We start from the raw sequence: 15,137 nt of genomic DNA, 5'->3' as shown, positions 1-15,137 counted from the left end.
AGTCCACCACCTGCAACTACTTTTGATAACTGTATTCTTCCAAACAGATAAAGGAATCAGATCTTCCTACCAGCCCTGGGCAATGGAAAACGATGACTGTGAAAGTCTCCTCACTTCTATGTGAATACAGTTGCAGTTTGAGCATTCACTCCATTATTTCCTGTGTGTTGATGATAATTCTCCATTGTTTAAAGTTTGCCTGAAGAAAATATGGTGAAACTCATACTCAGGAAAGTATGACAGCTCAGGAAGTGACAGTGATGACACAAATCTAAATGCAGCAGTGAACACAAGAACACATCTAATCCAAATCAGAAAACAAATGAACCTGTTTCCTCTATTCTAACTATGATAGATGCGCGTGGTAGCCATACTACATATGTTGGCTGATTGTAAAAACAGCTGCACCAGTACTTGGAAGCTACCACCTGTTTCTCCACAGCTGCCATAACACAATACTCTCTGGTTCTACATCAGAGCGTGTACTGTGGCATGTAAGTGCGCCAAATGTGAGGTATTTCTTCAAGGTTATACGGTGCAGATATGTGCAGGACCAGCACAGAAATTAACTTCTAAGAGTCTAAAGAGAGAGAGAGAGAGAGAGAGAGAGAGAGAGAGAGAGAGAGAGAGAGTGTGTGTGTGTGTGTGTGTGTGTGTGTGTGTGTGTGTGTGTGTGTGTGTGTGTGTGTCTGGGAATATTGATGCCACAGCTGAACAAGAATTTACAGAGGAGTACAAGTATATGGACTGGGTCTGTATTACAGCAGACAATTGGTCTTCCAGGGCTCAGCCATGCTGAGAGAAACCCCACCCACTTCTGACCCCAGAAAACCCAATTAAGGGCAAAGACAGCTAGTCTAGTAAAGAGGCAGAAAAGTAAAAGGGAAACATGCAAAAATGTAAGGGATATCTGTTGAACTTCAATAATACACATGGAAAACAGAGTGCGGCAGGAAAAGAGGCTAAAACTACATCTCAAAGCAATTAAAACAAAGGCAGCATGCAAAGGAGGCAGGGTCAAGGCTCCTCCGGACCCAGCATGTGACACAATATGCCCCCAACCACAACCATCCCGCTCCTGCCCCGAAGGTAGTATAAAGCATTGTATCTGAGAATAAGCATGGAAATAACAGAGCAAGAACCAGTTCAATTGTCCATGAACTGTGTGCCAACATGGAAGGCAAGGAAATCAGACTATCATTTGTAACACTATTAATGATATTACCTATAAAGGTCTTATATAACTTCTCTGTTTTTACTTAATGTGACTTCTTTATAATCACACTCTTTGATGTAACACCCATGTAATGGTTTATTCATTATTTATGAACATATTATATAATTAAAATTAATCTATGGATGTAATTTCAAAAGTAATGTGCTGTAAAAGAATGGAAAAGTTAAAATTTTACTTTAATGGATGCATAAGACTTGTAGGTTTGTAATCATGTAAAACATGGGTGGAAGCCCCTCTGCAACAAAACTGGCTTGGTGGGAATAGAAAAACTGAATCTGGTCGTCGAATTGCAAAGCTCCTGTGTGGCATGAGTAAGTTGATGGTTAGCAGCCAAAGTGTGTGCATCTTGTGAACCAAACAAGACAAGAAGAACAGCAAATTTATATAATGTAGCCTCAGATGTGGACGTAATTTGGGTTCGTATTCATAGCATACTTTGGCTGGATCTGTACTACTAAAATCTGAAGCTAAGAAGAAAACTTTTAGAGCTAGTTACACAGCAAGAGCCATGGATACTTTTGCCGTCTTATTTTGAATAACACAGGAGTCTTGTCATTGCCACCATCCTTGTCTCTAATTACCAGTTGAGTACTGTATAATTGCATGGATCAGTTATGCATTTTCTTTTTCGAAAATAAATGTGTTCTGTAACTTTGTATTGAGCACAAATGTTTTATCCTTAGTCATTTACCTAGATGGGATGCTATCCCAAGTGCTACTATATTCCTGAGTATCATCCTATTTTATTGAACTGAAAAGCCATTTCAGCACACTTCCATTACATTTAATGAACTTTGTGCAGCACTAAATTTCATAATTATTCGTTGAGCTTAAGTTCTGAAGTACTCCACACAATTTTAATAAAAGGATAGTTAAAGTTTCACCGAAGTACAATTCCTAATTGAAGATTTAGAGTATTTATTTCGTAGATTATCCTTACTGAAATAACAGTGTTTCTAATATTGCTTTGTGACTAAAATGTTCTGTCTGGATCTGAGTCTACTGATAGACTAGCTTCTGCACCTCCATGCTAACAGTTGAGCCATATTTAAATTCCATATCAATAACAGTATTAAAGAAGTACAAGTTTCATTCTTATACCTTGTAGTACAGTACACAATTATCTACAACTAGTCAAACTATACTAGATTTAGGTATCACATGTCCTGATAGCCCAGGAGGATGGTCGTCTACTTCTTGGCAAAAGTGGAGAGCTAGCAGCTCAGGCATAAACTGTCTGATTCCAGTGTTGTCAGGGGACTCAACCAAAATGGTATATAACTGTCGGAAGCACTGCAGTGTTGGCTCAGAAGGGCATATGAAAGCCTAGACGATATTTAACACAGCACACAGTGGGCATTATCTAAGCTGTTCTTCCCCAGTCAATCAACACTAAAGAAAAAAATTTGGAAAATGAAGGTCTAACTAAAAAGGGAACCAAAAATTATTTCAGCTGAAAGGTGATGAACGAACAAACGAATGAATGAATATTCTGAGAAAGGAAAGGGAATAGCCAGGTCGATCCCAGAGGCTGCCATTAGACTACAAAAAACTTGTAATTTTGACTAACAACAACGGTATTTTGCTATAGGCAGATGTCTGAAAACATTTTACCCCACTGCTAACAAAAACAAAGGGAAAAACTGAAATATTTCTCCTGTAAGGGAAAAAGAAAATAGAAATTTTCAAGTCTTGTTTATTACCTCTTTACTAGTAGTCCTTGTTATTTTCTCTTACCCATAACTGATCTGTGAACACCCCCCCCCCCCCCCCCCAAAAAAAAAAAAAAAAAAAAAAAAAAAAAAAAAAAAAAAAAAAAAAGCACTTAATCTTTAAAGGCTTGCATTTAAATTAGATTTTCTTCCAAAAGAGCGAGCCATTCCCCTCCGACTAGTCTCCTACACACCAAACTTCTCAAACAATAAAATGACAATTATGGAGAGGGGACTACCCACGATTGTGGTTAGGCAAAATGGTTCAAAGCACTGTAAGCCACCATATGTACTACAGAAGTGGGAAAGCTTGTGGCATGCTTTAACAGCAAGAAGAATAAAGGAATGCCAAGGGCATCTAAAAAAAGATGACCCCCTTCCAATTTCACTCAAGTATGACTACCTTTGCATATACTCATCTTTTACACAATCATTTCCAACTTTAACACATTATCCTTTACAAACACAAAGAAAACATTTTCAATAAAATACTATCAATTTTCCAAAATGTAGGCAACAGTATACTAAAAACAAAAATATTTTTACCTGTTTTTCAACAGCCTCATCTCTCTCTTGCGTGCCTGGTCCTCGGCAATTATTGGGCCACTGCCAAGTCCACCTCCCTGTGTTACAACTGAAAAGACAATATGCAAACATGAATTTCAATAATTAATGCAAGTGTGTGTGTGTGTGTGTGTGTGTGTGTGTGTGTGTGTGTGTGCACGTACATTTGTTTTCCCTCTATATAGTTCGTCTTGCCAGATGTGTGGTTAGGTGCCTAAATGAGTTAATATTAGACAACAAATCCAAAGGATTTCAATTCACTGCCAGTCATATTTTTAAGACGCTTAGCATTTTTCACTAAGAAATTATGTCATAGCTGAAAAAATGTAAGCTGCACTACGATTTCAGTCTACATTAAACTGTGTGTCTATCAGAGGGGGATGGGCTAAGTCGGTTCAAAAGCCAGAGGAGGCAAGTGCATATCACCTTCAACAGGACCATGTATAGTAAGACAATGTGGCACTAAATCTAGCCTCCAGGTTGATGGCAGATTTACCTTTAGGCAGCTTTTAGAACCTTTCACTTTACTAAGTAAGAATGATGATCTGATAGAAAACTGTGCACATACTGTTCCACTACTGAATATTTGACATCCTAATGATCCCAACAGGGTCTCCAGTGTCTTGGAGTCACAATGGGATAAATCAGAACTATACTGAGGTGTATTTATAAATTTAGTATAATGAACAGTGCTGTTATTAGCATACTTGTCGATACTGTCCTTGAAAAATGTGATTTAAACATAAAAAAAGCATTACGGGTAAACATGAATTGCACTCCCTTTCTTCCCTTTTTACACACATTCACTTGCGTAACAACACGTGTGGCTGCCTGATCACTTAAAAAAAAAAAAAAAAAAAAAATCCTGAGTATGCTAAACAACCTGACAAACCATTAAAATTTTCTTTTTGTCTTCAGACCAAAGACTGATTTGACAACTCTCCAGGCTAGTTTATCTTGTGCAACTCTCTTCAATTCGTTATGTGCCTAACTACTGCAATCTCCACCAACTTGACAAAGCACGGTGGCACAGTGGTTAGCACAATGGACTCCCATTCGGGACAACAATGGTTCAAACCTGTGCCCCACTATCCATATTTAGGTTTTTCATGATTTCCCTAAATCACTCCACACAAATGCGGGATGGTTCCTTTGAAAGGGCACGGCCAATTTCCTTCCCCATTCTTGACACAATCTGAGCTTGTGCTCCATCTATAATAACCTCGATGTTGACGAACGTTAAACTCAGTCTTCCTTCCTTCCACCCACTTGCCCCCTTCCCCCTCAGTTAAGATTGAAGTTTCTTTTCTCCGCAATCCAATCAATTAGTTGATATATTCATCCAATCTTTTCTTTGACAACACATTTCAGAAACTTCTATTCTCTTTTTGTCTGTACTATTAATTGTTTCACTTCCATATAAGGCTACACTACAAATTTGTTCAGAAGACACTTTAATTTATATTGAGTGTTAGTAATTTTCAAATTTTCGGAAATATTTTCTTGCTATTGTTAGTGGTACAATTTATATTGTCACTAATTCATCAATCATCACCATTTATTTTGCTGCCCAAATAGCAAGATTCACCTGCTACTTTTAGTGTTTCATTTCCTAAGCTAATTCCCTCAGCCTCACTCATTTTAATTTGACTACATTTCGTTACATTATTTTTTTAACCTTTTTCGTGGCACTAATTATTCTATTCAACTGATTTTCCAAGTCCTTTGCAGTCCCTGACAAATACAGTAACTGGCAAACCCCAAATCCCAAGATTATATTTTCTTGTTTCTTGACTTTAATCCCCTTTTCAAAATTCTATTTGATTTTCTTGGCTGTTTGGTCTATGAATAGAGAACAATAGCAGGGACAGGCTAGAGCCACCCTGTCTCACCTCCTCCTCAACTACTTCCTCCCCTTCATGTCCTTTGACTTACTTAACTGCATTCTGCTTTCTGCGTAAGTTGTAGATGACCTTTGGCTCCCTGCATTTTACTTCTAATAACTTCTAGATAGTGTCTTCCAGTTAATATTGTTAGAAGCTTTTTCTAAATCTACAAACATTATAAGTGTAAACTTGCTTTTTCCCCTCAGATTAACTTTTAGGAAATAAATCTAAATCTACACACTTGTAATTTATGAAACAAATCTGAATGTTCTCACAATTTTTAAACTTATACCTACTTCATTTGTCCCTTAGTCTGTTATGTAAACTAGTCCCTGCTCTCTTCTCTATGAATGAAATAAAATCTATTAAAATGTTGTGTACTGAAATCTGTATGCCACTAGCACTGCTAATTCGATGGTCTTCCTGCTGACGAAGGAACAGCAAGTTATTGGACTGTTCTATCTCCAAACACATGAGAAGGACCTCATTTCCTGCAATTTGCCAGAGAGGTACATTATGGCAGAATAGTTCACTTTCAGATTTCTGGACATGCATTATGGAGTGGAGAACTGTAGGATTCCCCTTGATATGGCAGAGGTGCACTACATAGAGGAAGCAGTGACTGCTAGCAGAGTAAATGTGGAATGCACAGTGGGCCTTTTAGGCGGGGCAATAGTTTGATGAACACCTGTCAGTCAATATGCAGAGTGCGAAATATGGTTGCATACAAAGTAAAGACACTTTGAATACCAAGAGTTTAACAATAAATTTATATAGCCTTCATAATAAAGTCCCTGAATGTTCCACCTTCCAGGAAAGGTGTCACGCTCAGATTATACTTGCAACTGAGAGCTCCAAAATATTTAATGGGGCAGAGAAATTGTATAAAGGACAGGTAAAACAGCAAAGGAGGGGGGAGTGTTAAATGCTGTCAACAAAAGCTGTTTATCTATTGAGTTCCAAATCTAGTCTGTCTGCAGTGCCTGGGCACTATAGTTGGAATCACGAACAATGGCGGTTGAGTTTAGGCTTATTCTGCACACATACGTCACACATTCTCCGACAGCAAATAAGCATTCAGCAGTGTTCTGAGCGCCCTGCTGCGAGTGCTGTAGTTAATGCGACCATTAAATGTGACTGTAGCAAGTTGTCATCACTGAATGTGGCGGTAAGTGATAAATTCTGAATAAGCAAGCAAGAGACAATTTGCAGGATATATGTTTTCTTCAAGTGGAAAGTACATACATGCGTGTACTGCAACTGTCTGTCGGAATTGTCAACAATGCAAAACCCGTCTGTGCTTCGACATGTACGATCCGCTATTGTTCGTGGATCGGACTACAGTAACTGGCCAAGACAAACTCAAATTAATCACTGGATATTTTTACCAACCACCCAGTTCTGATGTAACAGTTGTAGAATCACTGAAAGAAAGACTATGTATAGTAGTACAGACGTACCCCAATTGTGCAATATTAATTGGAGGAGATGCTTACAGGTTGGAATGGCTATGGATTAATTGCTGGATACAATGTAACGTAGCCCACACACAGCGTAAATATTTTAGACTTTGTAGCTACAAACAGGCCTGAACTTACCAACGGTGTCAGAATAGACACAGGGATAAGGTATCTCAATATCATCATACACGATGACTACAGAAGTCAATAAAATCTTACAAGGCAGCTAGGAGAGTTTTTAAGCTGTAAAGATCAGATAAACAAAACAATTGTATGATGGATATAAAGGAATTACGGGCTTTTTTTTTTATTAGTTGCAAACTGCACTCTGGAGAAGTATGTATCAAGTGGATTAATACACTTGCCATGGTTTTAACAACAAAATTCAGGAAATTGAGAAATCAAGAGTGTTGTACTCTCAGTTCAAAAATTATCACAGAAATATCGACAGAAGCTGATGGAAATTAGTGTATCTGTAAAAAGACGTATTAGTGAAAGATCTTGCTGAGAACTGTAGAATATTTCGGTCCAATGTAAAAGAAAAAAGGTCTAAGGCTTCTATTCAGGCACTCATGGAACATTCTGACGTGGCAAGGGAAAACAGCAAAAGGAAATCTTAAGTTTTAAATTTTGCATTTAAAAAGTTGTGCACGTAGGAGGACTGTACAGATATGCCATCATTTGACAATGCACAAACTCCCGCATAGGGGGAAAAAGAAAAATACATCCACAGTATTGAAAAGCAACTGAAAGAGTTGAAAACAAGTTTCCAGGTCTAAATGGAATCCCAATCCGCTTTTACAGAGAATGCTCTTCCACACTGGCCTCCTTACTTAGCTTCAATTTTTCACCCAGAGCGAAGTCCCAAGCAACTGGATAATAGTCAAGAGGACTCATGTATATGATAAGGGTACGAGAACAAACCTGCAAAAGTACAAATCCATATCCTTAATGTCTGTCTGCAACAGAATCCTCAAGCATATTCCAAGTTTGAACATAATAAATTTCCTAGGGAGCCAATACTGTTCACAAATCAACACATATTTACAAAGCCTCACTCCTGCGAAACTCAGATTGTCCTTTCCTCACACAACATCCCGCGTACTATGGATAAAGAAGGCCACAGACAGATTCCATATTCATCAAATTCTGGAAACCATTTTGACAGTGCCACACTGCAGGTTTAATGAAGGTATGAGAATATGTAACAGATTCTTGCTCGAATACTTTTGAAGTAATAGAATTCATAACAAACAGTTAACTGTGCTTAACAACTAGTGACAATCAGAGGCAAAGGTATTGTTAGGAATGTGCAAGAGAAGTGAGATAGGCATGCTTCTGTTCTCTATACACACAACTGATATGTCACACAGAGTGAGCAGCAATTTGTGAGTGTATGCCGACAGAATTTCTATTCTGAGGGATGAATGTCAAGAAGAGAATTTTAAGTTAATGTAGATAAGCAGGAAAAACAATCCTGTAATGTTCAAACATATAATCTGTTGTATGCCGTTTCATGCAAGCATGTTGATTACATATGAAGGAGTAATGGTGCAAAGAGAAACAAAATTCAGTGAGTGCAAAAGGTCAGCTGTACGGAAGGTAAATGATTGAATTCTCGGGAAACAAAGCTCATGGATAAAGGTGACAGCAGGTCACATTGATGGAAGGTATTGGCAGAAGCATGCTGCTGGATTTTTTTTTTTTTTTAGTGTAAGTTCAATAAACACACACTTATCACAGAAATGCTATGCGAACTCTAATGGGAATCCCTGGGGAGAGGGAAATTGTTCTTTTTGCAAAACAGTATTGAGAAAGAATATAGAAATGGCATTTGCAGCTGACTGCAGAACAGTTCCATTGCCATGATCATACATCTTGCTTTAAGGACCATGAAGAGAAGATGAGAGGAATAAGACCTTATAGAGAAGCACAGTCAGTCTTCTTTCCCCTGACCCAATTTGTGAATGGAACAGGAAAGATAATGACTAGCAGTAACACAAGAAGCCCTCTGCCGTACACCATATACCGAATGTTGTATGAAAGTTCTTGCAGAATGTAATTTGCCTTCCTTTGTGTGTGCTTATTGACAACTCAATGCTTCCGCTTTGTGTTGAGTTGTCTCCTTTAATCCTAAAGTATTTACAGAGTGTACATATAGATTTATCAGCCATCATGTAAGGCAAGTCACTTTTGGGCCGAGATAAAAGGAATATGAAAGGCTTAGTTACTGAAACAAAGATATTCAATATTGTTACATTCCATCCTGGATTTTCCACTGTTTGAAATTATAAAATCATCCACAAGAAAGGAATAAAACATACATTCTTACAGAACATCTACATCTACATGATTACTCTGCAATTCACATTTAAGTGCTTGGCAGAGGGTTCATCGAACCACAATCATACTATCTCTCTACCATTCCCCTCCAGAACAGCGCGCGGGAAAAACGAACACCTAAACCTTTCTGTTCGAGCTCTGATTTCTCTTATTTTATTTTGATGATCATTTCTACCTATGTAGGTTGGGCTCAACAAAATATTTTCGCATTCGGAAGAGAAAGTTGGTGACAAATTTCGTAAATAGATCTCGCCGCGACGAAAAACGTCTTTGCTTTAATGACTTCCACCCCAACTCGCGTATCATATCTGCCACGCTCTCTCCCCTATTACGTGATAATACAAAACGAGCTGCCCTTTTTTGCACCCTTTCGATGTCCTCCGTCAATCCCACCTGGTAAGGATCCCACACCGCGCAGCAATATTCTAACAGAGGACGAACGAGTGTAGTGTAAGCTGTCTAGTAGACTTGTTGCATCTTCTAAGTGTCCTGCCAATGAAACGCAACCTTTGGCTCGCCTTCCCCACAATATTATCTACGTGGTCTTTCCAACTGAAGTTGTTCGTAATTTTAACACCCAGGTACTTAGTTGAATTGACAGCCTTGAGAATTGTACTATTTATCGAGTAATCGAATTCCAACGGATTTCTTTTGGAACTCATGTGGATAACCTCACACTTTTCGTTATTTAGCGTCAACTGCCACCTGCCACACCATACAGCAATCTCATCTAAATCGCTTTGCAACTGATACTGGTCTTCGGATGACCTTACTAAACGGTAAATTACAGCATCATCTGCGAATAACCTAAGAGAACTGCCCAAATTGTCACCCAGGTCATTTATATAGATTAGGAACAGCAGAGGTCTCAGGACGCTTCCCTGGGGAACACCTGATATTACTTCAGTTTTACTTGATGATTTGCTGTCTATTACTACGAACTGCGACCTTCCTGACAGGAAATCACGAAATCACAACTGAGACGATACCCCATACGCCCGCAGCTTGATTAGAAGTCACTTGTGAGGAACGGTGTCAAAAGCTTTCCGGAAATCTAGAAATACGGAATCAACTTGAGATCCCCTGTCGATAACGGCCATTACTTCGTGCGAATAAAGAGCTAGCTGCGTTGCACAAGAACGATGTTTTCTGAAACCATGCTGATTACGTATCAATAGATCGTTCCCTTCGAGGAGATTCATAACATTTGAATACAGTATATGCTCCAAAATCCTACTGCAAGGTTAGCACACTGGACTCGCATTCGGGAGGACGACGGTTCAATCCCGTCTCCAGCCATCCTGATTTAGGTTTTCCGTGATTTCCCTAAATCGTTTCAGGCAAATGCCGGGATGGTTCCTTTGAAAGGGCACGGCTGATTTCCTTCCCAATCCTTCCCTAACCCGAGCTTGCGCTCCGTCTCTAATGACCTCGTTGTCGACGGGACGTTAAACACTAACCACCACCACCACCTACTGCAAACCGACGTCAGTGACATAGGTCTGTAGTTCGATGGACTACTCCTACTACCCTTCTTAAACACTGGTGCGACCTGCGCAATTTTCTAATCTGTAAGTACAGATCCATCGGTGAGCGAGCGGTTGTATATGATTGCTAAGTAGGGAGCTATTGTATCAGCGTAATCTGAAAGGAACCTAATCGGTATACAATCTGCACCTGAAGACTTGCCCGTATCAAGCGATTTGAGTTGCTTCGCAACCCCTAAGGTATCTACTTCTAAGAAACTCATGCTAACAGCTGTTCGTGTTTCAAATTCTGGAATGTTCCATTCGTCTTCCCTGGTGAAGGAATTTCGGAAAACTGCGTTCAATAACTCCGCTATAGCGGCACAGTCGTCGGTAACAGTACCATCGGCACTGCGCAGCGAAGGTATTGATTGCGTCTTGCTGCTTGTGTACTTTACATACGACCAGAATTTCTTCAGATTTTCTACCAAATTTCGAGACAATGTTTTGTTGTGGAACCTATTAAAGGCATCTCGCATTGAAGTTCGTGCCAAATTTTGGGCGTGTGTAAATTTTAGCCAATCTTCGGGATTTCGCGTTCTTCTGAACTTCGCAGGCTTTTTCCGTTGCCTCTGCAACAGCGTTCAGACCTGTTTTGTGTACCATGGGGGATCAGTTCCATCTCTTACCAATTTATAAGGTATGAATCTCTCAATTGCTGTTGCTACTATATCTTTGAATTTGAGCCACATCTCGTCTACATTTGCATAATCAGTTCGGAAGGAATGGAGATTGTCTCTTAGGAAGGCTTCTAGCGACACTTTATCCACTTTTTTAAATAAAATTATTTTGCGTTTGTTTCTGGTGGATTTAGAAGAAATGGTATTGAGCCTAGCTACAACGACCTTGTGATCACTAATCCCTGTATCAGTCATGATGCTGTCTATTAGCTCTGGATTGTTTGTGGCTAAGAGGTCATGTGTGTTTTCGCAACCATTTACAATTCGCATGGGTTCATGGACTAACTGCTCGAAATAATTTTCGGAGAAAGCATTTAGGACAATCTCTGAAGATGTTTTCTGCCTACTACCGGTTTTGAACAAGTACTTTTGTCAACATATCGAGGGAAGGTTGAAGTCCCCACCAACTATAACCGTATGAGTGGGGTATTTATTTGTTACGAGACTCAAATTTTCTCTGAACTGTTCAGCAACTATATCATCGGAGTCTCCACCCATACCAATTGACACAGAGTATCTACTTTGACTTCATTACAAGATAAACCACTACTGACAGACACAAACACTCCACCACCAATTCTGCCTAATCTATCTTTCCTGAACACCGTCTGAGACTTCGTAAAAATTTCTGCAGAACTTATTTCAGGCTTTAGCCAGCTTTCTGTACCAATTTCAGCTTCTGTGCTTTCTATTAGCGCTTTAAGCTCAGGGACTTTCCCAGCACAACTACAACAATTTAAAATTACAATTCCGACTGTTCCTTGATCCAAGCACGTCCTGTATTTGCCATGCACCCTTTGAGATTGCAGCCCACCACGTACTTTCCCAAGGCCTTCTAACCTAAAAAACCGCCCAGTCCATGCCACACAGGCTCTGCTACCCGTGTAGCCTAGTGAACTCCTGACCTATTCAGCAGAACCCGAAACCCCAACACCCTATGGTGCAAGCCAAGGAATCTGCAGCCAACACGGTCGCAAAACCCTCTGAGCCTCTGATTCAGACCCTCCACCCGGCTCTGCACCAAAGGTCCGCAGTTGGTTCTGTCAACGATGCTGCAGATGGTGAGCTCTGCCTTCATCTCGTAGGCAAGACCGGCAGCCTTCACCAAATCAGATAGCCGCTGGAATCCAGAGAGAATTTCCTCAGATCCAAAGCGACACACGTCATTAGTGCCGACGTGCCACCACCTGCAGCTGGCTGCACCCTGTGCTCTTCATGGCATCCGGAAGGACCCTTTCCACATCAGGAATGGCTCCACCCAGAATGCACACGGAGTGCACACGGGATTTCTTCCCCTCCTTAGCCGCCACATCCTATCAAGGTTGAAACTATCACACAAGCATTTGAAATAGTGTCTAGAAACAACTGTCATTATAGGAACAGTTATAAGATCATAAACATATGATTACGGTAGCACCACGTGTGAAGCTACTCTAGAATACTGTATCTACCAGTAGTGTCTTACACAAACTTAACATCAAAAATGGTTTCAATCATATAATGATTTCATAAAAGACTTATGTCTTAGCCTCCAGCAGGGTCCATGCCTAGAATGAAATTTTCACTCCGCAGTGGAGTGTGCGCTGATATGAAACTTCCTGGCAGATTAAAACTGTGTGCAGGGCCAACTCTCTACCTTGAGACCTTTGCCTTTCGCAGCCAAGTGCTCTACCAACTGAACCACTCATCACGACACGTCCTCACAGCTTCAATTCTACCAGTACCTCATCTCCTACCTTCCCAACTTCACAGAAGCTTCAGAATTTCCTTCTGGAAGCATATCCCCTTACTGGAATTATGTGACGCCCATTCATAGTCAAAATGACATGCTAACAACTCCTTATCTGCTCTCTCTAGAAGAAACACTCTCTTACTCTTCTTCACTGATTTATTAATTGTAATAACCACAGTTGCTATGATATCAAGACCACTAATCCCCATCTCTACATGGATGCCACTGACACGGACTGACCCGTTTGTAGCAACAAGGTCTAAGATATTTCTATTGTGCATGGGCTGCCAAACTAGCTGCTCAAGACAGTTTTTGGGAAACTGGTTTAAAAGTACTTCGCAAGCCTTTCTGCCTGTACCCTCTGCAGTGATTCCCAAAGGCATCCCCCAGTCTATACTCAGTAGGTCAAAGTTTCCTCCAACTAGTATTTCATGACCTGGGTATTGACACGCTACTGACCTTAAACTTTCTTTGAATGACCCTAAGACTTTCTTTGAATGTTCCTAGAACTGTCACAGTGGAATCAGGGGGCTGGTAAAAACATCAAACAATTAACTTGTTTATAGTTAACTTGGTGTCACCTAGACCTGTTATACACAACTGGATATCTTCGCTCACTCTGACCTCAACAGAGGCAGCTGCAATGAACACTTCCACTCCTTTTGTGTCTAATCTATCCTTCCGATACATATTCCATGACTCACTAAATATCTCAGAGCTTTCTACTTTGTATTCCAGTCAGCTCTCTGTCCCAAAAACATAATTTGAGCATAAGAACTTTCTTGGAGGGAAATACATTTGGGAACTTTACTGTGGACACTTTCACAATTTACTAATAAAATTTTGACAGTCTAAGTGTCTTTACTATGAACGTAGTCTGATTTCACTATTGGCGTATCACATTCAAAGTACCCCAAACTACAGCCTAGCCTAGAAAAACACCACCCATAAGCACTACACTACTACTATGCTATCCGAGTAGCTGATTCCTTTGTGTGTGCACCCAACCTACCAAGAATATCAAGAGGAGTCCTACAATTAGGCACTCGACAGCGCAGGTTAGGAAATCTGCAGCCAAGACTATATCAGTGTGTCGATGTAGCCTTTGGTCGAGACCCTTCACTCGGCTCCAAACCAACGGATTCTGGTCAAATCTGGGAACAATGCTGAAAACTGTAAGTTCTGTGGGCACCACATGCCACATGTGCAAGGCCAGCAGCCAGCCGCCTGTATGGACTGAAAATTGCCTCAGAATGCATTCAACAAGCACTGTTGGTGCCAACATGAGCCACAAATAGCAGATTGCTGAACCCTGCTAGTTCAATAGCTACAGGAGGAGGAGGAGATTAGTGTTTAACGTCCAGTCGACAACAAGGTCATTAGAGATGGAGCACAAGCTCGGATTAGGGATGGAGGAGGAAGGAAATCAGTCATGCTCTTTCAAAGGAACCATTCCGGCATTTGCCTTATATGGTTTAGGGAACTCAAGGAAAACCCACATCAGGATGGCTCGAGACGGGTTTGAACCATTGTCCAGTGTGCTAACCACTGTGCCACCTTGCTCGGTAATAGCCACAGGCAAGGCATCCTTCACATCTCAGATGAGGCCACCCAACAGATACATTGAGTCCACAGTGGCTTTCTTTCCAGCCCTGAATACTTATCTCTCTAAGGGAATCCATAGCGTGCCTAATGTTGGAGCTCCCAAAAACCAGCAAACCCCTGCCAAGATATGCCTGCTCAGATCCTGCTGAACAAATGGCCACCTGCTGACTTACAAGGCAAACAGGTGAGGCCTCAGTCCTCCGCCTCAAGCGACCCTACAGTGAGGGTGGATCCACTGCGTCAGATACATGAGGCGGCGACTCAGCAGCAGAGCCCATGAGTGAAACAAGTGACACCTAAGGTATCTTACGTGTTGCACCAGATTTTCCATCACCACTCCACCTCGAGGCAGCAGTGTGAAGGCAGCTGACCTTAGCCGAAAGCTCATTCAG

At 40.7% G+C, this 15,137-nt stretch overlaps 1 protein-coding gene across 4 annotated transcripts in view; it reads right to left on the bottom strand.

Annotated features, from left to right (window-relative positions):
* LOC126473468 (cyclic AMP-responsive element-binding protein 1) overlaps positions 1–15,137 on the bottom strand; it is a 64,426-nt gene that overhangs the window by 12,631 nt on the left and 36,658 nt on the right. For all 4 annotated transcript variants that reach the window (XM_050100539.1, XM_050100540.1, XM_050100542.1 and 1 more), the window contains one exon: positions 3,496–3,583. In XM_050100539.1, coding sequence (XP_049956496.1) covers positions 3,496–3,583 — 88 coding nt within the window. The remainder of the gene's footprint in view (positions 1–3,495; positions 3,584–15,137) is intronic.

The sequence above is a fragment of the Schistocerca serialis genome, chromosome 4, assembly GCF_023864345.2.
Source record: "Schistocerca serialis cubense isolate TAMUIC-IGC-003099 chromosome 4, iqSchSeri2.2, whole genome shotgun sequence".
In the NCBI taxonomy this organism is placed as follows: Eukaryota; Metazoa; Arthropoda; class Insecta; order Orthoptera; family Acrididae; genus Schistocerca; species Schistocerca serialis.
Note: the sequence above shows the minus strand (reverse complement) of the source record. Positions and strands in the feature narration are given on the sequence as shown.